The sequence below is a fragment of the Hesperophylax consimilis genome, chromosome 1, assembly GCF_061612785.1.
Source record: "Hesperophylax consimilis isolate HC1 chromosome 1, BYU_Hcon_1.0, whole genome shotgun sequence".
In the NCBI taxonomy this organism is placed as follows: domain Eukaryota; kingdom Metazoa; phylum Arthropoda; class Insecta; order Trichoptera; family Limnephilidae; genus Hesperophylax; species Hesperophylax consimilis.
The window spans coordinates 15864615-15892313 of record NC_142836.1 but is presented as its reverse complement, the minus strand read 5'-3'; the positions used below and the strand labels follow the sequence as shown (position 1 = coordinate 15892313).

Here is a 27699-nt window from a genome sequence, read left to right as displayed (position 1 = left end):
TATAATGAGCATTACTTAATCGTCCATAGATTGTATCAAAATAGATTAATCAAAGCACGGGCATTGTTTTACATTAATTATTATTTAGAGAAAACGTTTCAAGTAAGCAGTAAATGCTATATTTTTACACACTTAAAAATGGCTTTTCCTTTTTTCATGTGACACCTTACAAGAGCGCCCCTGTCTGTGCATTGTAAAAGCAGGAGAGCTATATCGCTACCTGGTTGGGCAGCGCTGTAAGGCGGGTTAAGGCAAGGGGCTATAGGAAGGGATTTATTAATGTGGGTTTCGGAGATGCCCGGATTATTTGAAGGGGGAAAAATACTTTTGTGAGAGTTTATTACTTACTAAAAAATGCGTGTACTTTAAGTCAAAAGCCATTGAAATTTGCTTTTCATTACGGCGTTAAAGTCGTTAGAAAATTAGTCTTTTAATCAGTTTGCTGTTTATTCTTGGAACATTTAAAAAAAGCAAAAACGTATTTTCAGATGGTTTTTTTCATAATGCTATCAATTTAAAAAAAGTGTTTGAACTTATTGTATTTTTCGAGTGTTTTAACTTATCCTACCATAGGAAAGTAAGGGTTGACTGACTAAAAAAACAAAGGCTTCGATTCCTAATTTTTAACAATTTTCATTTTCCAACATTGTTATCTGAAGTGAAATATTTAAAAAATACTTTTGCGAGGTTATTTAATTACATCAAAATTTTAAATAGTAAAATGCTAATGGTACTCCTGTAAATTAACTCCAGTTAATTGCTGTATGTAAATAGTTGCACTTGGTAAAGCTCTCTATCTTTCATCCTAGATTTCTAGCTTGATCCCAGCTTTAAAATAAGCTAGCCTGAATAATATCCATATTAATTGTATCGCGTGTTCAATAAACCAGTTATATCAAACTTTCATTATTATTCGTACACTCTTAGTACAATAAAGTTTACACAATAAAGTTTCCCCACAGTTATGAAACTGCTGGTTAGAACATTCGAATTAATAGTGGAAGATACTCTCAGCATCGCCCTGGCGTAAAACCTCCATTAAAAATTGAAACGATGCTTGAAATGGCTTTGGCCGTGTTTTATGACCATCTCTTTCCCCTTCCACTATCTTCAGCCACACAATAATCCCATTTGGGGATGCCATATGGCTCCAGATGGTTGGGAGCAGTAGGTACTCTTGTGCGGTTTCACATTTTTAAAAATCAGAAAAAATGATTCGTCAATCGATTATTAACGAGACTTAATAGCACTATCTTAAAGCAAAAACATTCGCCCCGAGTGAAATTCGTAGTTGTTAACCTTAAGTACCAGCTCCTCAAATACATGCTGAATTGTTAAATTCTCCTTATATTTATCTTTCTGTTTAAATGGAACCATAATTCTTGTTTTGTTAATGCACGTGCAAGAGAATGTGAACGTCAAATTTATGTGTGTTGATAAAGCTAATTAGATTAATCACCAGTAGGACACAATAATATGATGTACGTCCTTTGGAATCAAAATATGTATTTATATGTGTAAGTGTGTGTTTTCAGCAATTGTTGGGACCACGTCTTCTGTGTACTTTCTTCGTCTCATGTTATTTTTGTCTCTTGCACCATCCCAAAAACACCTTTTACTTACGTGTATCTGTACTTTATACTCATTGCCTATCTTATGTTTTAAATTAGAATTTACTAAACTTGTGTATATCAAAACAATACAGACGTTACATCAGAGCAAGTATTATATTCAATAAAAATGTGTATTCATTAAAGCCTTTCCAGAATTATTAAAAAATTAATTAGTTCATTATATTTAAAATTATTTTCTTTCAGGGCCTCCTGTGTGGAGTTCATATTACACATTTTTAATGTACGTATATAAGCAGTAATTGAAAATTTTGTGACAGATTATTACAGCCTTTTTCAAAAAAAAATATTGTTATATTTTTAAATTTTTTGTCGCTAAGTTAACGCTTCCTAAAATACACTATAGTTATATTTAATTTATATTTGCCCTGATGAAACAAAGGTTATGACATCACGTAATAAATCACAGCAATGTTCATAAAGTTAGAGTTTTTCGTTGGAAATATGATTGCATGTCATGATTTATAATCATATTTCGATTACAAAATATTTCATCTAGAATATTTTGCGTGATCGTAAATTGAGCATATTTTCTATTTACTTGTGGTTAATTACTACCTATATAAAGTTATTTGAATACCTTTAAAACCAAACCAACAAACAAGTAACAGATCGCACTTAAATGTCTAAGCAGTGTTTTGTATTTGTATCCAAAGGCAGAATGAAAATTTTTACTTATTTTTTTAAACAGGGGCATTCAAAAATACACACTTTGTGGTCTGCATACCTAACAAAAACTACGAATGTTTTAACAGTAAATTATGTACAGGTAGTTATGGTACAAGGTTTCCAATGAAAAAAGTTCTAAGATTAAACCTTACAGTTCTCAGATTGTACACTTATAAGTTCTGTTATAAATGCGTCCTGGAATTTTACGTAAAACGCTAGAAAATTCTCCAACTGGTTTTCAAAATTCGCTTGTTTTCTGATATTTTAGAACATATTACATAGAATTTATAAGACTGTGGTGTGAAAAGCTTTTTCACTGGAAATATTAAATATTTTTAAAACTACTTGTACAGAATTTACATATAAATTAATAGTTGTATTGCTTGTGTTAGCCGACCACAGTGATGTCTAGGGGCTTTTTGATTACTGAAACTAAGTTTAAATCAATTTAAGTAAAGAGAAGTATAAGGTTTGAAAAATATAATTAACAAGTTTTCATTATTACACATATTTTTGTGTATTCTGTTTAATTCTATCGTGAATTTCACAAGACATTACGGAAATATTTTAATGTGGCTTTTATTTATGGACCTCGCTTTTATATTATATAATATTGTGAGTAGTAGCGCAGTCCTATGAAAAACCAGTCTGAATACTCAATAATTTAGTTCCAATTTTTAAATGGCAATTAAAATAATTTTCTGTTAAAAATATTATATTATAGGTAGGTACATTTTCTATTTATTGGTTTCTTATCTTCAGTTCCAATTTTCAAATTGACACGTACGTTCAAAGCAAATCCGAGTTCTAGAGCTCATTGAACGAGAGTTACAGACAGATACACAACCGAAATAAGAATTTTTGATGGTGATCAAATATTTATTTGTATTAATTTATTCCAGGCGTGGCCGTGGCAGCAAGCGTGTTCACCATCACCGCCATGTCCGTTGACCGGTACCTGGCCATCACGCAGAGTATTCGGATACCGAAGCTTCCGAACCGGAAGTGGGCACTGGTGGTCATCTTGTTTTTATGGATGATGGCACTTTCTATTTTCTCGCCCCTATTATTTATTGTGGGTTTGAAACAAGAAAATTTCACAATGGCAAACACAATGGTAAGAAAACATTTCAATGTAGTTCAAAATCGCGTTGGACACTTCTTTTTTTATTTATTTATTCATTTATATATTTATTTATTCATTTTAATGTGTTTGTTTTCATGTATCGATTCATTTATTTATCTATTTATAAATAAGTTTATTCATGTATTTGTTTACAATTAAAGGGAGAAGTACCATTTACATATAGGAAAGTTAATGACATTCAAATAATTCAAAATTTGGAAAGAATGAAGAAAAGGAAAATCATAACCAAATATCGGGTCGAAACTTTTAAAGCTAAATTTGTACTGATTTTAATAGAATTTAGTCGTGAGTACAGAAAATATATAATTATATATATATTTTGTTTTTACCTTTGTAATATTAAATTTAGTTTTATTTCAATTTAATTGTTAAAATTGAATTTTATATGTGCTTTAAATGTGTAAAATAACATTTATTTTTTTAATATTTCTTTAGTTATAATTAAGATTGTTAACATAGATCTAAATTCTTATAAGGCAGATGAAAGTTCACTACACAGACCTCGTTTTTGTTCATTTCGTTTGGTTGATATTGATAAACTATTTTAGATGTTAAATGAGTTAGAAAATTTTTTGTTTGAAGCCCGCAAAGAGATTTAAATTGAGCGGCCTTGTTTTACGGAATTTCGATGAAGCATAATTTTATTGCTTCGATAATTGAAAATTCACATTGTGGCCACATTTTAAATTAAATGAAATAAATAACTTCGTATATTTTGTCGACAGGCACATATTTGTCTATTTTTATGTTAATTTGTTAATTTTCATTGAACTTTTATCCTGAAGAAAAAACCATTGATTTTGAAACGTTATTGTTTAATCGGAAAATACAGATGTAAAGTTGTTTAAAGGTGATATTAATATTTAAAGAAAATCTTTGCAATTACATCCTACCTAAGATCATATTTCCGGCAAGGGTTGCACTTAACCTTAAAAGGCTATATTATTCCATCGTAGGTACATGATATCAATTTTGAAAAGGTTTTTTTAAACGGTTTCTTGAATGTCTTTCAATGTTCTGCTGCCTTCTTCCCTGCATTCATTATCATTTTTAAGTGTTATATTTGTGTTTTTTTTTAAATCCCGCACTGTTAATAATTTCTTTTAAGTGAGGTTTCAATAAAAATATCGTAAGATACCACACTCTTAAATATTATTATTTCTTGTCCTGCTTCCTTGTGTTAACAGATTGTAATACCAATTATTACTTTCTTCCGAGTTCTTTATGGATATCGCCGAGAAGAGAGGAAATTGCATCGCAAAAATAAGAAAAATTTCCAGAAAACGTTGATTAAACGTTGTTGTTTTCAACACATTTATTGATTTTCCATTGTTAACAGTGCATTAACTCATCTGTTTACTTCCCACGTCTTCCGCGAGTTTGTTTACTCTATTTTGATAGCAAAATAAATTCAACACTACTTTTGAGAAAATGCTTTCAAATTAACACTAAATTAACACTAAATTGATTAAAATCATTCTTCGGTTGCCTACGCGAAACTTTTTCAGTATTAATGTTAATTGAAACATTAATGCTGAATCATTCATTTGAACAGTGAATACATTATCGATCAAACTTAGGCACTTTTCAGCGAATACTAAATGCTTCATAATTCTTAAAATCATCCAAGACTTTTTTTCTATTCATTTCACTATTTGTGAATTGAAATAATAATTTTTCAGCTTTGACTTTCAAATTGTCAGGTTAATTTATATTGAAGAACTTTCATTGGAAGAACCTTCCAGGCTTTTCAATAGAATGAATTAAGAAGCGTAAAAAATATCATGGATATGCCTTTTTGTAATATAAAATTATGCCATTTTTGTTATTCATTAAATGATAAATGGGGGAAAATGTAATCAGTAATTATGTAAATTAACCCGGTAATTTTTCAAATCTAAATAACGAGATTCATCCAGTCATGATATTTTTAATTGGTTCGCTTGGGTTTTTTATCGTTTTGGTTTCCCGGAAAGTAACGCTTTCCTAATTACTTGTTGGTTATTTTTGTGACGGTTTTGAGAATATTCAATAATTTTCTTATTTTTTTCTTTCCGCTCCACAACAAATAGGTACCTACGGAATAACATTTTTGGCGTAAATATTTCCACCAGAGTTTATGTGTTTACATTTATTTTTTTTTAAATAGTTTTCATGTTTCAAACTTCTCTAAAGATAAATTTAATGACCGTTGGAAGTTAGAAGTGAATGTTATTCGAGATTATTAATTAAAATAATACAGATTAAAAAAAGCTTTGCGAAAACTCTCAGCGCAAACAATCCAGAACATTATAAAACATTGATTCACTCTAGAGCGTTCATAATTTTATATTAAAATATATGTGCTTTATATTTACACTATCGAAAAAAGTATCAATAAAAGCTTCACAAAAAAATTCACTACATATGTCTCGCATCTTTCGAAAAATAACATGATTTTTGTAGATTGATCTTGTAAGAATCATCAAATGTTTATCATTAATATAGTTCCATTAGTAAAATTTTTTTTATGAATGTCATTTGCGAGTTCTGATTAACCACTATTAATTGTTTCATGAACAATGAAAATCTATTATTGAGTATAGAATCAAAGCATGGGGTGATGGCACTTCATCTGCAATAGACACATTCATAAAATCACAGAAAACCATAATAAAAATAATCCTTAGGCTACCTCTATATACAGACTCGAACTGATTCTTTAATATTTTGAATGCGTTTGAAGTTTGGCGAATAAACGTTAAAAAATTCTCACGCACCTATATACAAACACACATAAAAAGTTTAAATTATCGCTGAACTCGAAACGATAACAAAGACTTACTCCAAATTCCTGTAATTCATACTACTTTGGGAAAAGAAATTTTAGGTACGTTGCAACAAAATTGTACAATACTCTTCCATAACATAAGAAATGTGATGCTCAAACAAATTTAAAAAAAAAATTGGATTAAAGTTATAATAGGGCATTTACCGGTTCTCTCACCAAAATTCGAAATTATTGATCTAACAAAAATATTGAGCAATTATATTATAATATAAGTATGGGTATATTCATACTTATTTAAATAATCTTTTTAAATGACTGCCTCAAAGCAGGCTGACCGCTAGCCTAGTGAGGCAGGTTATGAGAAACCCCAACTGTTTCTACATTCTACCTAATTTGTTAAATACTGTTAAATAAAACACGGTGTTTGTTCAAGGAGACAGGTTGAACTAGCGTTTATTGAATAGGTTATCGTACACACACAGATGGCGTAAGTAGTATTTCGATAACTAAAATAACACCCCCACTTATCAAAATAACGTACACAATACCTATATTACAAAAAGAATACAAACATGTTAATTTTTTACATCCTGCATACCCAGCAACTGCATAAAATAATAATGCTTGGTTTTAGCCAAACCCTTTGTAAATGTATCTGCTGGCATTTCAGCTGTTTCCAAATATTTCAGTTCTACAATTTTATCACTCTCACTTTCCTTACTTATCACATTATAGTTTATTTGTTACACTATTTTGATGGTCACACTATAGTTTACTGGTCACACTATACTTTACTGGACACCTATAGTTTACTGGTCAAACTATAGTTTCACACTGGTCACACTGTAGATTGGTCATCATTGTCCTTTTTTTATTTCCCTGTAATGCTCCTTCTAAAGATAGTCTATTAGCATCATCAAACACACCCTCAGGAATACACATACTTAGCATCCCATACCATTCTGGCTTCCTAATGATTCTGCTGGATCCAACACGCTGCTCTGGTGAATCCTCAGCATCTTCATAATCACTAGTGTAAGATTCAAAAGTGCAGGTATCAGGAGTGTAAGTATCATCTGATACATCTTCGTCTAGTGTATCCTCATCTAAGGTTGTATCTTTTGAATTTGATGTATCTTTGCAACTAGTGTCCCCCACTGGACAAGGGTTTTCTCCACTCTCAGTGATTAGTATATCGACCTCTGGGTTATTTTCATATTCCATGATAATGACATCTCTACTTGTTGTGATATATTTAGTTCTAGAGTTGTATATTCGGTAACCTTTTATGTCATCTGAATAGCCCACAAGTATTTGCTTCTCATACTTTTTATCCCATTTTTGGCGCTTCTCTTTAGCAACATGAGCCATAACATTGCTACCAAATATTCTTAAATGACTTATGTCTGGTTTACATCCAGTCCAGATCTCATATGGAGTTTTTTCATTTAAACTAGGAAGAACAGTACGATTTTGTAAATAAAACGCTGTATTTGTTGTCTCTGCCCAGAATTGTTTACCTAAATTCGCATCAAACAATAAGCATCTAGCCTTTTTGATAATTGTTCGATTATTACGTTCTGACAATCCATTCTGCTCTGGTGTGTATGGGTTACTTCTTTGGTGTGTGATACCTTCCTTCTTGAGATAATGATCAAACTCTTTGTTGCAGTATTCACCACCATTATCGCTTTTTAATTTTTTATCTTCTTATTTGTTTGTTTCTCGACTTCTGCTTTAAATTCTGCAAAATATCTTAGTGCTTCATTTTTGTGTTTGATGAAATATACAAATATCATACGACTGTAGTCATCAATAAATAGTATGAAGAATCTTGAACCTGCAAGCGATCCATGCTCCATGGGTCCACATATGTCAGTGTGGACTAAATAAAGTAATTCTTTGCTTCTTGTACCAGCATTTGTGAATGGAAGACGACACTGCTTTCCTTCACAGCAAACTGTACATGATGTCTTGCCAAGATCAACTTTTTTTCGAAGATTCATTCCTTCTACAACTCTTTTCATTTTATTCAAGTAATTACTATTAACATGACCCAATCTGCGGTGCCAAGTATTGTCTGATACCGCTATATTAGACATTATACTTTCAGAAACTCTTAACTTGTATTCCATTATTATTTAAACCCATTTCTGTTAAAAATGTCCAACACTTTATGAGTTCGTAACAACTCCTTAACCCTATTCCCAATACGAAAAATATATCCGCGACAACAAGAAATTAGTTTTTAACACAAACACAATTTGACTATTATCGCAACTGATTATTAAAACGCCTGGAATTATCTGGGCCCATAACCTGTTAAATAAAACACGGTCTTTGTTCAAGGAGACAGGATGAACTAGCGTTTATTGAATAGGTTATCGTACACACACAGATGGCGTTTGTAGTATTTTGATAACTAAAATAACAAATACAACCTATTGTTTTATATTGTTATTTTCTGTTTTTAATTCTATTTACAACTTAGTACACTATGGACACTTAACACGTATTCTTAGTTCTAGTTGCAAATTTATTAAATAAAGAAATATTATTATTATTTTTATTATGAGTCGTGGCTTGATTTTCAGTTCTCTGTTTTCACATTAACTGGCGTATTTAAATGATAATTTAATAACTGAAGTTGTTTAACAGAAATTTATTGGGAACCTTACATGGCTTCTACGCATATTTCTCTATAAATGGTTGCAAAATAAATCATTTTTTATATTTATTTTTTGTCTAAAAACATACAAGCAATCTTAATAAACATTGTTGAAGTATTCAGCACTAGGTACCTACTGCAGTTGATTTTTTAAAGATATTAAATTTTTAAAACAGTTTTAATTAACTAATTCAGCCAATGCCGTTGGTAATATTACACCTCAAACTGAGTATAAAAAAACATAAATCTGAAATGTTTTTTTTGGGCTTGACGGCCCTCCACACAAACAACCAATTCTGAAGTATTATGGACAATATGATTGAAAATGCAGCTATGCTACTGATTCATTTTGTTACCAATTTATTTTCGCTAAAAGCTTTCTAATCAACTATACGATTGCGATTGATAATGGTTGTGAAGTACCATTTAAATTATTTTTTGAACATACCATTCCACATAAATATACTCATTGGTTGGTCAAAAGGATTGGCCCTATTGATAAATAATATAATTCAAAGGAATGTCTTTTTCTGGCAACTCCAAATTCTACGGAAATTTGAAAATGGTAAAAGAGGCTCCGATGAGTTATTTATTAGATATCAAAAAGGGAGGAGTTGAGGATACTAATTAAATATGCAAGTATTGGTTTTTCCTACCTTCGTTCAAGGATAGTCGCGCTTTCCAATCCTACCTAAGATCTTGCATTTTTATATTTTCGTGGATTTATTCAATTCATTTAAATTCAATTCAATAATTCATTAAAAAATTAATTCGTTGCAAGTCTGTGAGTTTTTATGTCGGTCATTCGATTTGATGGACTTCAAAGCTGTCATACGGAGCATAGATATTTATACAATATCCTTAAAATGAGGGGAAACAGTTGGTCTCTAGTAGTTACGTGAGTAGCGTTTCTAGAAGCTATGGCAATTTTGGGTCACATGTACTGATTCGTTTAAATCAGAGGTTCTCAAAGTGGCCTATATGGACCCCCAAGAGTCGATATCGGCTTGCTGGGGGTCTATGTCAGTGAGAAAAATATTTGGAGGTCCACGAGATTAAAATGGGGGTAAATACAAGCGGACCCCATTTACCTCAACTCAATCAATATTTAGGAGTTCCGTAAATGACACAATACACCTAACACAAATAATACAGTTTACGTAATAAATAATAATAGACTGAGAAATTACTTATTTGATATTTGTATGTTTATATATCGTAAAGTTTTTTATTGAGATAAATAAATAGATTCAACGTTCCTTTTCTCGTCAGAATTAATATATTGATCCAAAACATTGCACTTTGGAAGCCGCGAATTTTCCTCTTTCCCCAACTTATTTTTGAAAACGTCCAGGGTAATAATGACGTTCAACATTTAGATGTAATTCACACAGACTTCAAAACTAAGTTTGACTGTGGAAATGGAATGTTGAGGAATCGGATATCATATGACAAGAAGAACTGATCGGAATAAGCGCTAACAAAGAACTTAAGGGGCAGTTCTTTAGGGCCAGCTACAGAAAAAAATCGCGTTGCTTATCCTGCTCCATTTTCATTTGGTGTAATACCTCACTGTGTGCACAGTGCGAAAACAGAAGAACTATATCGCCACCCGGTCGTAGGGCAGGGAAAGGAAAGGAATCTTTTTACGAAAAAAATAAATGACCATCACATGGGACGTTATAGTTTTCAGAAAATTCAATATTCGGCAGGCAGGGGGTCTACGGAAAAAAATATTTGGCAAGTGGTCTACGGGGAAAAAAATTTTGGGAACCTCTGGTTTAAATTTATAAAGCTAATCGATTTCATTTTGTGAAAAATCGAACTGCATGTTTAAAAAATGTTCTTTAATCATCAAGAAACTCCATTGAAAAATATTATGACAGTAGCTGATTCTGATTGTATTAGGTTATTACACGTAGAATTTTAAAATCTTTATTTAATAATGAATAAAACACCATCACATTAAAAAGCCCTGTTTGGTTGGCACTACTGAATCTGTTAATTATGTCGACATCACCTCCCACTTCATTCTGGTTCATCATTACCACTTCATCATGGGAAAATCAATAACCATTCTCCGAAATTAGGAAAATCTATTATAAATTTGGTTTTTATTCTAAAAAAGTGCTAAAATTTTTAATTAGTTGTGGTTGACTATTTATAATCTAAAATTGTGTAAGCCAAGTTTTTTTTTTATCGGATATTTGTGAAAAAAAAAATTGTATTAAAATTCTTATTTAAAATTCAGGATTTTTTGCGATTGTTTAGTTGCTTACCGTTTCTTGTAAGCTGAAAAATACCACTTCATATAAAATTTAATTTATTTTCTCATTATTTTTTTTTTCGTTTCATACAAAATAATTAATATAAAATTAACAAATTCAATTGAAAAATTCACAACATCTGACAGATCTTTCGTAAACACGCAAAATCTTAGGGTCGATGACGTTTAAGAATATATTAAAATTATTTGGAAGTGTAAAGTAATCTTTTAAATTCATTTTCAAAGCCCAATATTGCCACTGATTCGGTCTCAGTTTGCGCTTTAAAGTACACAAAAATAGCGGAGGAGTTTATTAAACCGAAAAATATATCGGCTGCGTAATAAATTAATCGGCTGAATTTTTACATTTTTTTCCAATCCAATAACAATAGCGACGAGATGCCGACATTTCACAATGTGTTCTTTAGTTAAAAGGGGTTTATTTTATGAATAAAAAACGTCTTCGTACCTACTGAGTAACAACAGTAATTTAGTTAATAAAATTCGTTCCTAAAAATTCATTTTTGTCATTTTAAGAGTGTAGTATAAATCAGGTCCCTCGTTGACGGAGATATTTACAAGCGTGACTGCAATGCAACCAATAGTCGCCTGATGATATGCTACCTTTTAAAACTGGTTTCCGTACACAGCGCTACCCGAATTATAATAAACTTGATCATTTTTCATGTACAGCCGTGGAGGATAATACGATGTCAGGTAACTTGAGCGATGAAGACAATATTATTCTTCTCTATCGTTAGTACAAGTATAAAAAATTACGTAAAAGAAGACTTATAAAAAGACAGTAAAATAAATATAAATTGTAGTGCATTCATCGCCGCCAAAAACCACAAGACAGTTATGTCAAATTGACTATTTTCCTTCTTTTTTCCTCCTGCTTTCTCAGGAGGAAAAAAGAAGTCCTTTCTTACGTAATCCGGTAAATTATAGTTATATAAACGTAAATATGTTCCCACCTCCAGAACAAATATAACATTTATATCATGCTTGGAAACCATTTCTGATATTTAGATGCAACTAGCGTAACGTGCTGCCAGCACTGTCAGTAGTGTGTAACTAACGTCAAACCCATCGGTACGCGTCGCGTTGTGTACGTTGTGTAACACTAGCAAAATTATATGGCGGATACTCACAAGCCACGCGTATGCTACGCGCACAAAACTCTAGTCGCTCGTCAGCATATCCGTCTACGAATGACCCCAAATATATATTTTTTTATTCAGGCAACCACTTTTTTTTAAATCTTACCTTCATTTAAAGCCTACCGGTTTAACTATGACAGGCTTAACAGCGTTCCATATCCTGTTTTAAAATTTGACGAATTCAAAAAAAAAATGTTGAAAGAGAATATTTCTTTCTTTTTCCTCTTCTAAATCTCTTTCTTGAAACATAATCTATAGACGGCTTATTCTTGACAACCGACAAGCTGTTGTTCTGTACAATCTCAATACGATACTTTATCAACACAATGTATACAAATATCTGCACATCAAGGTTTATTTTTAATATTTTATTGCATTCCACTTTAAATCATCAATTAAATATTACTAGCGCAGATCCGTGAAATATCACGAGATATTTTTATTAAAGTATTAGTGAAGCTGACAGTATTCATAAAATATTTGCCTTAGAATCATTGCCTTTCAAAAACAAATATGTATTATCTCTTTTAATTTTTGATATATATATAATCTTTAAAAAAAAACAAAAGAAATGCACATTACAAAGTAAGAACAATTGTTAATAATTAAATATTTGAATCGAGTAATTTTGGTACCTACTTTATCGCTTGCCTGATATGATTTATACTTATCAGTTTGTAATGGTACGCTACTACTTAAGTCGGACGGTGTCAAGTACTACTTAATACACAGTGCCAAGCGCTAAGGTACCTAGGCCGTCATAGACAATACTGGAAATTTAAGCCGTTGCTCAGCATAACGGGTGGAAATGTTTGTAGCCATACCAACTAGAATGTTGGGGAACGTTCTTAGGTGCAACTTGAATCATATTGGCACCTTTATAAGCGACAGCGGGGAAGTAGGTACTACAACGCGCTAGGTTTTAACGCGCTTCTTAAAATAATTTAATCCTTTCACGCCGCGATTACTTAAATAATCTTTGCTGTAATAAATCTAATATAAATATTACGTGGTTTACTTTTAATACCAAACACTCCTTTAACCTCTGCAATAAGTACATATTCTGAAATTATTAGCTTTTCTAATTTTAATTATTACATTATGAAGGAATGTTGTTTCACTATACACAGAAAATCTATTTTTCAAAAAGTATATTTGATAATTATTATAGTGATTTAATTTTGGGGTATTACGCCGTGTTGCACAACCTCCTTCTTTAGCCAACGTTTCGCACAAAATTGCAGTGTCCATTATCAGGGCAGATGTGTTATCGATAACAAATCTGCCCTAATGATCGGCAGTGCAATGTTGTGCGAAACGTTGGCTAAAGAAGGAGGTAGCGCAACACGGCATAATATCCCAAAAAAATCACTATAATACTTTTGGCCTTGAAAATCTCAAATCATACTTGAAAATTATTGTTTATAATAATAGAATAATCGAATAATGATTAATAAATAATTATGCATTTTTATACTACGATTTTTATGTTTTTTAATATACTAGACTCATGCCCATATTATGATAATGGTACATGACTTAGAACTTAGATTATATTGAAACAAATAATAACACATAAGGGAGAAGGACACATTATAGAAAAATTAATATTACTTCATAAACCATAATAGAAACAAAAATAAAGACTAACTGACAAAAGATATTTTAAAGAAAATAGAAGTAAAAATCAATATCTTAAAACGGTAAGATTAAAATACCTGATAAATTATACCAATTATTTTATATCAAAAATTATTCCTATTATTTAACATCAAAAATTTATCTACAAAAAATCTATTATCTATATCTACAAACCTATCCAGAAGAGAATGTTTACGGTCAATTTAGCGATGAAAAAATTTTATTATTTTTTTTTTTAAAACAGGTTAAAGAACTCACGTCTTCTTTAAAAATAGCTCATTCCCTTTCAAAATAAATATACAATGTCGAACAAGGATAGTATAATTTTTTACGTATTTAAAAACCTTATTTTTTTAATTTTCCTATGTTTAAGAACATGCTATTTGATTTTCTTAATTTTAAAATAATGTATTAAGGTAAATTTATGACATGAAAAGGCTGTCAGTACATTTTGTTTATCCTATTAATGTTAGCTTATGTGGTTATTATAATATTTGTGAACATTTTATAGTTTTTTTGTTCTTGTTAATATAATTATTTACACTTCGATATAATAGTAAAAATAGATTTTAAAACAACTGATAAATGTGTTACAAGGATTATTTTCGTAAGATTTATGTGGATGTGTGTCGGTGTTCATTGACGATCGTATTAAATTGAAAAGAATGAAAACGCGGAGCTCGGTTTTTTCATGCTTATTTCGAGTATGTTTATGTAAATACGCCAAGAAATAACTCGAAAATTAACTGGAATTCATCTTTCAGCAAAAAATTGTAAAACAACGTTTTACGCCCACTGTTATACAAATTTCAGCTTCGTGATTCATTTTCAAATAATAACTTGATTAACGGAATTTGAATAATTCGAAAGTTAGTTTTAATTGCGGAATATCAATTGGAGGATGAACGGAACAGCAATAAAGTATAATGATCTTTCAGCGTAATCGTTTTGGATAATCGGAAATTATTCTAGCACCATAAATTGAAGTTTATAGTCATCGTCAACTGTGCTTACTAGCGGAAAAACTTTTTAATATCAAGATCTCAAGTGACCTAGTGGAGCATTCAAAGTAGTGTACCTGTGATTTACAACAAGAAAAAACGTCAAATTTAAACTTTACCCTGTTTGATTTTTGAAATTGTCATTCTTTTTTGCAAATGAAAATAATCACTTCTGTAATGATACGACGCATGAAAACAATGTTCTTAACCTGCGTGTGTATTTTAATTAATGAGCTCAATTCGTAGAATATGGTTTCATTAAAAAACTATTTGATTATATCATATTAACTTTTTCTTACGGGAATCTTTATTTTCCTGAATGTCTTATTTTGTTCAAGTGATTTATAAGTAAAATAAAATATTACCTAGAAGATTTTCAACTTGCTAATAATAAAATGTGTAGCTGCGATACGTTATACACTGGACCAAGCATCTCATAAGAATAGGGAAGCGTTTTCTGATTGATATAAATATAGTGACTTTACTAGCGTCCCGAAATTTTAAATTTAGATTTTTCAACATAAATATACTTAACCATGGATGCAGAGCAACATGATACAAACAAATGTATGTTAATAACAAAATTTCAAATGAGTCGATTTGAAATTTCGATAAGTGTGAGCCCCGTGGTGGGTAGTGCAACATTTAAAAGCATGACATCCTCAGTAAAAATATTTTTTTCTTAAATCTTTTCAAAGCGCGCATTTTTTCAATAATAAATAATACCAATGCTAGGGAGATTTTTAAATTTTAGAATATGTGTATAATTTTCAATTAAAATGTTGGAAATTTTTAAATTATCGTTTTTCAGCTAAAATCCGAAACCTCCTTTATCAAAATTGTATGATATCTAATTTTAAGCAATATATGTACTACGTATACTTATGTTATGCCTTTTATCTACTGGAATAGTATTTATTTTATCTTATATAAGTGAAACGCGGTAGAAGAAAATGGGGTAAAAAGTGCAACAGATGTTTTTTATAACTATATTTACTTAAATATCTTTAACAGTCTGTACACAAACTGTCAAACATCGTTGTGTGCTAAGGAATCTTTCATGACCACGACGGCTGGCATCATATTTGACGATTTGCAATGGCGCCAATACATGGAGATTTCGAGTTATTATTATTTTAAAAAGAGGTCAAGTAAATAACTAATTAATATTTTATGCCGACCTAAATACCGGGTTGAGCTAATTAATATTGGTAGGATGTAAAAACCATTTTGTACGGTATTTGAAATTAATTTTGTGAAAAATATTTTTTTCTCAGGGCGTGTGAAAAATAACAAAAGCCTTTACGGATATTTCATTATCCCTACTATTCCGGGTAATTTGAGCTGTCGAGTTTTATGACTATGAATAATCTATGACAGGTATGACAGACTCGCTTCAACGTTTCACAAAGAACCGCATTTCCATGTTTTTTTTCTGGAACATTAAGCCTTCGATGGTTTTTCACTGTCATTGAATCCAGGATAGTAAAAATAAAGATTGCTTACTTATATTTCGCAGAGTACTTTGTTGAATTACAAAATTTTCAACGTACCTATTATAGATACGACGGAGTTGTTAATATTGAAGCAAAAGTGAGGAAACTTTACCTAAAACTTTCTATCCGGTTTAAAAAAAATGGTGACTCTTTTCGATGAATTCTTTAAATACCTTACCATAAATCAAAAATACAGGGCTTAGGCTGAATGTATTCAATCTTTTATCTCTAAATATGTAGTATAAAATAAAGTCGCTTTTCGCGTCTGTCTGTTTGTGCGCTTAGTTATTCTAATCTACGCAACAAATTCACAGTAATTTACAGAATTTCTTCCGAAAGGTTTACATATATTATACATGTCTAGAATATTTATAGAAAGTAGAGAAAAAACGATATTTTGTAACAAAGTCGTAAACAAATGTTTTCGGGCGCTTACATTCTTTATGAGATACATTGAAATAATGTACAACGGAATTGTATATTTTAAAAAGACCTACAAAAATTTCCGTCATAGAATATGTATATCTCCTAAGGATAACCCCCAGCAACGCCTGGTAAACGTCAGCTAGTATAGCAAAATAATACACAATTTCCTGAAATATCTCAACACCTCAAGGGTGGACAAAGCATTTCTTGAAATTGGCTATTACTCTAAAATAAATATCTGTCACTTTGGGCGCGTTCATGGTGGGACACAGAAATGTTTTTTTAACACTAGAAAGACCGTAGCTGTCATTTTGACGGCAGTCCAATGTAATCTGACGATATTTTGTTTAAAGTTTTTTGTATTAATTTGAATATTTTTACTTTTCATGATTCTTGATTTAACGACTATGATGAAAAAACACAGGTACATATCTTATTTACTTTTTGAAATATGTATAATGAATTATACCTAAAAAAACTGCCGCCGTCAATGTGACGGTTAGAGTCACTAAGCTGTGTTTTTTTACAACCTTTTTCCTCCAAGTTTACAATATACACATTCCACCTCGTAAAGTGATAGGACTAATCTGTCCGTCTCTTTTTTTTAACTCGATCTGTATGTTGATTGGTCACTATCGTTGTTGTAAGTCGTTAGTATTCTATTTCATCTCTGCGCACGTATTTCATGACGCCGAATATTCGTTTCGTTTGTGTTTTTGTAGATTTTATTTAACCAAATGTGTAAAATAATTGAAAAAATTAAGCAATTTCATTAATTATTTATTGTTGTGTTCATTGTATATTATACCAAAAATTACACTCAGATGTCAAATTACATCATCAACCTTCGATATGACGGTTGTGGTCTTTATTGGTATGGAGCAGTACCTGGTCATTCTAGTGTTAATTATTCATGAAGCGCATTAATCTAACCGGGTGGCAGTGCTTGACCCTTAACGGTGTAATTTGAAACTGGACTTGAACCCATCGCGCCGTAACAATACCATTAGGATTAAATTAGTTTTTTGACCTAGAGAAACTATGTCTATTTCGTAATAGCCAACTAATAACCAAAACTGTCAAGTAAAGATTAAATTGATCGAGTAACTATTCGAAGTATTTCTAATTGGAAGTTTATTGTTACATGTTTGATGCATAGCAATAATAGTTATTATTTTTTTATTCATTTTCGTAAATCGACATTTTTAATTTAATCAGTTTGTACATAAGTACTATATGGTAAAATAAAACCAATTATGGATTTCCTCCTTGTGACTTTAACTGAGACAGCATAATATGGAATATGTTAATAAAATTTGTGAGAAAGGAAAATGAATTAAAAAATGTATACAGTACAAAACATTATATAAAACGAAAAATTTACAAAACAATACATTTACAGATATGGAGAGAGGTTGTAGATATAAATCAAATCATAATAGAGATAAACAATAATAGGTATTAACAATAGAGACATAAACATTATTCACAAACCATCAGGGAAATATTCTTTTATGGACCTCTTGTATTTGGTAAGTTCGCAACTGAAAATACAATAAAAATTATGTAGGCAAATATTCCACAAAGGCAACGCCCGTGCGTGGGTATTATGGCAATATGATATTTATTATTATTAAAAAATTAAGCAAAAACTAAGATATTATACTATGCATGCAAGGCGCGCTGTGAACGGTGGTTATAAGAAGTTGTTTGAGTAAAGCTGTATAATGTCACCGTGGTTTTTCTCCAAAATAGAGGAATTAAGAATAATACTTTGCAAAATAGTTTTTCAAAAGTAACTAAAATTTAAAGAAAATAAATTGTATAATAGTGAACATGGAATACGATGATTTTTATACATAAATAATACACAATCTTTTACGAAAATACTTTTGAAAATTATATACTACAAGGACATTCACAAAATAAGGCTTCCAAAAAAGGACAAAGCCAAGATACAAATTGTTTGCTGTGTAAAAGAATGCATTATTATAATGCGCTGCCGGAAACCATAAAGTCGTCCATAGATTCAGGCTGGTCTTTAGGAGCCATATTTATAGAAAGACAATCCAATGAATGATAAAAGTATTGTAGCAATTAGATATTTGTAAACTTCGCTGTACAAATGGCTAAAATAAAAAGAATAAATAAAAAAAGTTATCTGTAAATCTATTAAAAATTGTATTGAAATAGGCGGAATTGGGTGCAAAATTGCGTAATCTGAAAGTATGTGCATTTTATATGCTAATGATGTAGAGCTGATTTTTATGGAAGGCAGTCTCTCGTGTATAGTAGGAACAAAGTATGTATGAAGAATGAGTTAATTGCGAATTTAAGTATATAAAAAATAATGGTGTTTGAAATATGGACTACGAAAAGTGAAATAGTGTGCAATATAGTTGTGTATGATGAATACTTGGAGCAGGTGGATAATTTTGCGTAATTAATATAGATTAATCACAAGTCTGACGTTTGTCAATTCGCTCCCTATTAATCTTATACTAGCAGTTAAAAACCCGCTCCGCGGGTTTTTGCTGCTAGGCCCTGCGGGCGGCACTTGGTTGGGCTGCGCCCAGTTTAAGTGATATTAACAACAGTTACATTTAATAGATAGATATTAGGTCATTCACAGAGAGAGGGTGAGTATATATTGTTAAAACACGGAACAGGAAGGAGTTAATGAATAATAACATGCTCAATTTAGGCATAATAAGAATGACAGTTGTTTGAATAAATGAAATTTTACGTATTTGTGATGGATTATTTCAAATGAAACACTATTATTGACTACATGTCTACAACTGATATTAACTGTTATGGTACCTAATATAATTTGCTCAAGCACTGCGACTTGCAGTGCTTAAATATGTGTTACAACCGTCAATGTCTATAAGTTGAATCAATATCGTATAGTTTGTCACAACAATTAAAGATAGTTACAACAAAGTTGACTGAAATAATACATTATTACATATTGATTAATTGTACCCGTGTTTATGGATAAAAGGAGGGTAATGGTGCAATGTGATTAGCAGTCGGTTTAATTAAAAGGTGTGAATTTTACTCCAACTGGTGGTAATTCTTTTCCTAAAACTGTTACTGTATCTAATAAAGTTTAAAGTTAGATTATATATACACCTTCATCAGGAGAGTAAAAATCTATATATAAAGGTAGATTATTACAATATAGCGCCCCTGAGGTAATATCTCACAAAAGCGGCGCCATGCAAATTGTCCAATTAATAAATAAATATAATGTTTACATTTTATTATGTACGTATGCATTGATATACAATGGAAATAGATAAAATAATGTTATCCGATTAAACTTTATTTTATTAAAAAACAAATAACTTTTTTAACTTCACTTTATTATATACAACCAATACATGTTTCATGAACGAAGTATACACCGAAGTCAAAAATTAAATATAGATTACAATTGGAAAAAAGAAGTGGAAGGAGGGGGGAGGGGTAAGAGTAGGCTGGGTTTATAAGAATTATGAATTACAATATGAAAGACCAGTTAAGTGGGAAAATATTTAAAAGAGAGTTTATAAAAAAAAATTCTTGTTAATTACATCTACTTTTATAAACATGTTCTCTTATTTCTAAAATTTCGAAATTATTTATTTGTGATGCTTTATATCCTGTGTGAAGTATTTTAAGACCTGAAATTTTTTTTTGCATATAACCATAAAACAATATATTCATAAGACAAATAACATTTAATAACGGTTATTCTAATAAATTGATAGTTGAAATACTAAATAAAATAATTAAACATATTATCTTCAAACGGTATTTTTACCCTAGTTCTTAAGATATAAATAAACAATGGCGTAGAATTCTGTTTGTGGATAACGACACTTCTAAAATGATATATATAAACATTCCTGGTACTATTCAACCGGCGTTTTACACTAATAACAGAATGAATAAATATATTCTTAATAATATAGATTGCGAAAATCAAACAAAAAAATCAGGAGTTTATAAACTCAATTGGGCTGGATTTGTAATTTATTTTACAAAGGTAGAACCAATAGAAACTTTGAAGTCAGAACTAAAAAATATCTCAGGGTTCTAAATGGAAATAGTGAATATGAGTTTGCAAATCATCTTTTGAATCACACTTTCGATAAAAATTCAGGTCTTAAAATACTTCACTCAGGATTAAAGCATCGCAAATAAATAATTTAGAAATTTTAGAAATTAGAAAACATGTCAATATAAAATCAGATGTAATTAATAAGCAAAAAAAAATTATAAATAATAATGAAAAATGCCATTGCAAAGTAGAACTAAACTTCCAGAAGAAATCTTATTATTAAATGCTTGATGTTCAAGTAATTTTGCATATTTAAATATACGCGCCAGTCATTTGATTCGTTTCTTCACCGCCAGAGGGGCGCTCTGTCGGCCACCTAGCCGCGATGCGTATCGGGAATCGGCCATATTGAATTAACGCCTGCTTTTTTCGTCAAACGTCAAACGTAATCACGTAATTGTGGATAATTTTCACTGTAATGTAATTAATCCAATGGATTATGAACTTTCTAAGACATATTTTCTTCGATATTATCCAAAAATTGTATGAGCAGAAACGATATTTTTTAAGAAATATCGTATTACATGTGGCGATTCTATTTCAGTATGAAATGGTGTCTTAATCTTTAAAGTCTTATTTAAACACAATTTGAATTTGACCAATCACAGGGCCTACACCGTCCAGACGCTGGAGTAATAATATTATCAGATTTTTTTCTGAAAACATTGACCTTTGTCCTAAAATTTTTATACCAGCTGATAATATTCGTAGAAGTGCATAAAAATACGAAATAAAAAATAAAAATGACTGCTTGTCTGGAGTGTAAAAAGTGCTAAGTCTAGAGTTTTAGTTATTCTTCAGTGCATGTTCAAGCTACCCACAATATTGTAACCTATTGCAGCCACAAGACAAACAAACATAAGATGGATACAACATGCAATTATTACGTTAAGCAGCTGAAAGTGGCTCAGTGTATAAAGTGTTCAACCTGCAAATGCACCATCCATTTCGAATTATTCCGCGTTCTTGAGGAATATTGGGATCCAAGATAAGTCAACACGTATTCTGCTTTTGTTTACTTCACCAATATCCAAGTCGTCATAACAAGACGCCATTTGCTAAAATGAGAGCTTCTTGGGATAGGGTGGTGATTTTGCGCCATATTTTACATGCCAATATTTTGCATAAATTTCCAATAAAATTTTGTTTGAAAAGGGAATGAAAAATTTACTTTTAATGGAGCTGCGATCGATGACAAGATCCAAATATCTAGGAACTTCCCAGTCTTTCCATCGTTCCCCTACCCCACATTTCTCAACCTTACAATACTTCCCATGGGGAAGCCATAGTTTTAATGGTAACGAGCAGTGATCTTCAATATGGCATAAAAAATTTAATAGTTGAGTTAATACTACAATCATAAAATAAATTAAATATGTCCTTATTTTTCTATTCTTATATTAAATTAATTTTCTGTCTACTTTTTATCCTGATTAAATAATCATTGGTATTGTAACATCATTTTTTTTATTGATGTAAACAAAGATTCATATTTTCATTTTATTAAAATGACGCCACAAAGTTAATTTGCAATCTATAGAAGTTGTAAAAAACAATCTTCATATTTTTTATTAGTTTTGTAAGAGGTCTTGAAATGTAGCATTTAAGATTGTGATACTGTATCAATAATAAAAACTGCTGAAAAAGTTTTCAGTGCCTATTGTTACCTTCATAAAGTTTTTATACCGTACTTGACCCTTTACTCATAAAATAAAAAACCCAAATCCTTCCAAGTCTCTACTCAGAAGATTAGGATCCACTAAATAACTATTTGTTTGTTCCAGGAAAAGGTACAACTATGCTTTTGTGGTGAAGATTGGGAGTTGGTGCCTTTGAAACAAGGATTTTTCGGAACTCTCAGCTTTGTACTTGTCTATGCTATCCCGGGTGAGATCAATATTTTTGTTATATTGTTACCCTGAATAACAAACTTTCCTGCTAATTGATTAACCGATTTAGTGAGTAACGAAGAAATCTCAATATTATTTTAAATATCCGTGCGTGATTTATATTCCATAAACAGCCATATCTATTGCTTGGTGAGAATAGATTTTTGATTCTAAGCCAAGCACAAATCTGTTGAATAAATTGGCCAATACAATAAGCGGCCCTGTTTAATTATGTTTCCAACACTTGTGAAACAAACTTCTTCGTTAAACTTGCGCTGCCTGTTTTGACATGCAGATTTAGCTTTTCAAAATTTGTACAACTTTAGTTTGATCAAAATAAGACATTTTAATTAAACGATGATTTGTTTTTAGCGGTGCCTAAACACTTTTATGCTCTCCTAGAATCAATATTGCTATAATTATTCTGCTTATCAGATAACAGATTTCCGGTACTTTGTAGCGTATAATTATTAAAGATAATAAAGCTTGTTAATTTTTATCCAGGATGCATAATGGTGCTTGCCTATTCCCTTATGGGGAGAAGATTGTGTTCCGTTCAGCCACCGTTTGATGACAACGAAGGGAGCGCCAGCACACAACAAGTAAGTTTATAGTAAGGTATATGTAACATGTATAAGAAGAATCATTTTCCTATACAAATTTTTAACTATTTCTTTACTCACGGTAAAAGTTGCCCTTCATCACTAACCCATTGATTAATAATTTTAAATCTTGAAATATTTTACAAAAAGATCCGAAGCCGTCATCTTTCTTACTAAAGGAATGAAAATGTATTCAGAGCTTTACTCGGAGGGATTCTCAGAATAAAAGATAAAATAATGATGGAACTATGGTAATATAAATAGTCCGATTAAATTGTATGGATTAATTGCTCTCCCTGATTACTAAATAACACTTGATTTGATTTTACTTGAACCATCTATTTTTTGTAGTGGCTTTATTTAGTATAGTATAGTTCTATAAATATTTACACATCATTACAGTCTTAATAATCGCTGGTTAAAATAACGAGCATACCCATTGATTATAAGTTTGGAAAAGAAAATCAAACTAGGGAAAGGTTGTTTTGCAAAATTTCAATAATTTATCAAATTTCAAAGTAAATTTTCAAGTTCTGTGAAAGTTTTATCCATACAGGAGTTTTTAGTTCCCCGGTTACAATTTTAGTTTTCAGTTTTAGGTCAAAAACAGGAAATTACGAAACCATTCGGAGTAAATTATCTATGCCAACTTTTTTTACTCGTAATAACTGTTAACTTTGTTTTCTATGAATGACATTAAAACTTTAACTGGGGGCCACCATTAGAACCGCGCGAGTGGTTAGGTTTGATAATTTATTATTTACATATCTTAAAATTCATAGTAGGCAGAGAAAGTGTAAAGTGTACACTAAAAGTTTTTAAATCTCCTCGTCCTTTCAATGCTTAAGTTTCAAGGTAATTTTGAGTGCTTTTATTTTGTACCTACCATCAAGCTCACAATTAAAAGAAAATCATTATTGTGCTAGATTTATTATGAGGTTATCTCACTGTTCATTTACGTACATTTGTCTGTTTGAAATTAGCACCTTCATTGAACCTACATATAAAATATCCAGCAAAGTTTTTTAAACCAAAAGAGAATAACAATAATGTTACATAAAGTAATAATTTTCTCACTTACGATACATACAAACAAACATCACCTAACCGAACAAAATATTTGGGCAAACCTTTGAATTATCTCAAAAACAAGCTGGTATTAGAAAGTTTTTGATATCACAAGCAATTAAAGTAAGTTAAATTATTTACAGAAAAGAACATTATTTGTATAAAAAATTTTCATCATTGTTTCTGCACACAATAAATTAATAAAATAGTATTTTCAAAAATCTTTGGTTTTTTTCACTCCTCGACCCTCCGGTGTTGATTTATCGAACTTATTCTAACTCACAAATATTTTTTTTTACAATGGATGTTCTTACAATTAATGTAAGATACTAACAACCAAAATATACAAAATGTATAAATGGCCAAGTTTTCACGGCACGCCATGTTATAACTTGTTTTTCAATTGCATTCACAATTACAAGCTACAAAGTCTTCTTGGATACGTATGAAAATGCGCCTTTAAAAAAATGCAAAATTCGATGGTTCATCGAATCATTCGATGATGCGTTGCTCATCAAAGCACTTTACAAATGGATTCCATTTACGAAAACTAACTTCTTTTTGCATCAAAATATGTCTCGAGGGTCTAGACGGCTGTATATTATCATAAATATAATATTATTAACATTTACATAGCAGATATCCGAATATCAAGATTTGTCAACTCAAGCCAATGCATTATTTTTGTTATTTTTAAGTTTTAATGATTTTCGTCAGTTTTTACGCAAATAAAAACCATATTTTCTATTAATTAGATTGAATTCTTGGACTTTATTGAAACCTTGATTTAGTTTTGGCTTGAAATCTGTATTTTGTCTTGCGTAAATATTTTTATTGTTCTGCTCACATATGAGTAATGTGCTCTCGTTTCGCTGTCCTTTCTGTATTTTCGTATTTGTGTGTTTCTTATTTTTTTAATTAATTCATGGAAAACTTGATAATTATATAAAAAAAATAATATTTTTATAAATTCACTAGGCTTTCTCACCCCACGTCTCTCCCACGTAGATTTATTTCACTCATCCTACCATATATCATCAAACATATTGGTTTTTCAATGAATATTCTTACATCTGAACATGGTCCATGATGTGCTTATTTCCGAGAATTAATATTAGACACTAAAAACCGAAATAAACGGAATGTATAAATGGTAAAGATTTCACGGCCCGCATTTCAACGACAAATAATTAGCAAAAGTGTCATATTATCAGATGTTTTTCAATTGCAATCACAATTTCAAGCACCAAGAATAAGATAATTTTCTTATATTCTTTATTCTTCAAGATTAAAGAACATAAGAAAACTTACGTGGGTATTCGGTTTCAAAAACAGTTCATTATTCATGTTCAGATTTAATGAGAGGAACGGATTCGATGAAAATAGTCGTGGTCGCCATAATCGCCCTACAATATGTCTAACAGTCTGCTTAGAGTATTTTGTTCCAACACGCTTTAAGTTTAATATAACTTTGTTTCAGAATTTGATATCTCTTGCACGATTTAATTACACTGTCGGTACTTTTGTTGAATTACCGAACATAACTTGCGTATAAGTTTTCTTTAAGGACTTTTATGCTATAGTACGAATATTTTTTTAATCTAAAAGTCGTAAAAGCTCTTCTATGAAAATTAAAAATACACATAATAATAATGGTTTTTACTGTACAGTGAAGCTTTAGAAATGAATTATAAACAAATAACCCATATTATAATATATAACCTTCTCACATACATTCTCTAGCTATTCCGTTCAACTACTTATGATGAAGTCACAATGCTATTGACTTGCCTACCAAAGGACAGTGAACAATTTTAGCGGGAACATAACACGTCAATCGGTTTAATTGTTGGCAGATGAATCATTTAAATGCGTTAAAGATCGACGATTTATTTCATGCGATCATTTAAGATATATATCCAGTTAACCCATTGGGCGCATTTTGCACCCGTGTTCTAAAACTAGTGATAAAAACACCCCAATAAAATAGAACTTCCTTCTTCTTCTGACGCTAGTAAAATTAGATTGTAAATGTTAATGTTAGTTGTAAGATTCTACATATTTAAATATATATGTCATTAAGATAGTAGTTATAGGCCTTAGTCGTAAGTCACTCAATATAAGTTTTAAAGGTAAGTCACTAGTTTTAAGTTAGTAGTTCTAGTATTAACTATTTAAGAAATATATTTGTACAGCGCCCTTAAGGTGATTTTTCACGAAAAGGGCACCGTATAAATTTGCCAAATATATTATTATAACCCATACAATAATGCCATCAAGCACATTTATTTACCAATAAGGAGTTCATACAACCCCAAACAAACAATTACATAACAACACAATATTTTGGTTTATTTTAGTGTTTTGCTTTCGCAATTTATAATAATTCATAAATAAAAGTACATTAAAAATATGTATACATTTTGTGTTCGTGTGTAAATAAATATTTGTAATTTATATGAAGTTTTAACATAATGTTATTTTATTTCCGTTTAGAGTGTTCGATTAGTCCGGGAAAGGAAGCGGGTGGCCTGGATTCTACTGCTCCTGGCAGTGCTATTTGCAGTGTGCTGGCTTCCCTACAACGGAATCCTGCTGATGATCGATACGGACTTCATAAGGGAGACAACTGGAGGCAATATTTTGCCATATGCATTGCTCTTGGGTAAGTCATATTCTTTGAAAAGATTTTGTTTTAAATTTCTGCGTTGGTGAATAGCTATGACGCTACCTCGGTACAAGTAAAAGTATTTTATAAAGTGCCAAAAAAATTAGTTATGCACAGTTGTATTACTTCAGTGTTAACATATCTACAAGTATATAGCGCATTTGAAGAGAAATGACAGTAAACTGCTCTATATAAATGTTATTATCATTACAGTCTCATCAGTAATCCAACCATTTTTTTCTATTTCAAAATATTAAAAATAAATCTATATTCAGTTTCAAAAGTAGGTGTGTTTTAAATATCTAATTTAAAGTCATGGTTGTAAGACATACAATACAATATTATAGATTTACGGCAATAGTGTTATAAGTCTCAGTAGGTTTCTAGCTATATAAGTTTTAATTTTTAAGATATTTATAAATCATTATTCACATTGTAAGCCATTAAAACATATTTTTTTTATTTCTACATCGTCCTTCGTGT

General features: G+C 30.6%; 1 protein-coding gene across 3 annotated transcripts in view; it reads left to right on the top strand.

Annotated features, from left to right (window-relative positions):
* Window positions 1-27699, top strand: part of LOC149426357 (QRFP-like peptide receptor) — a 240428-nt gene that overhangs the window by 98344 nt on the left and 114385 nt on the right. For all 3 annotated transcript variants that reach the window (XM_089636533.1, XM_089636543.1, XM_089636551.1), the window contains exons 4-7: window positions 3203-3417; window positions 22774-22876; window positions 23383-23480; window positions 27045-27213. In XM_089636533.1, the coding sequence (XP_089492659.1) occupies window positions 3203-3417; window positions 22774-22876; window positions 23383-23480; window positions 27045-27213 (585 nt within the window). The remainder of the gene's footprint in view (window positions 1-3202; window positions 3418-22773; window positions 22877-23382; window positions 23481-27044; window positions 27214-27699) is intronic.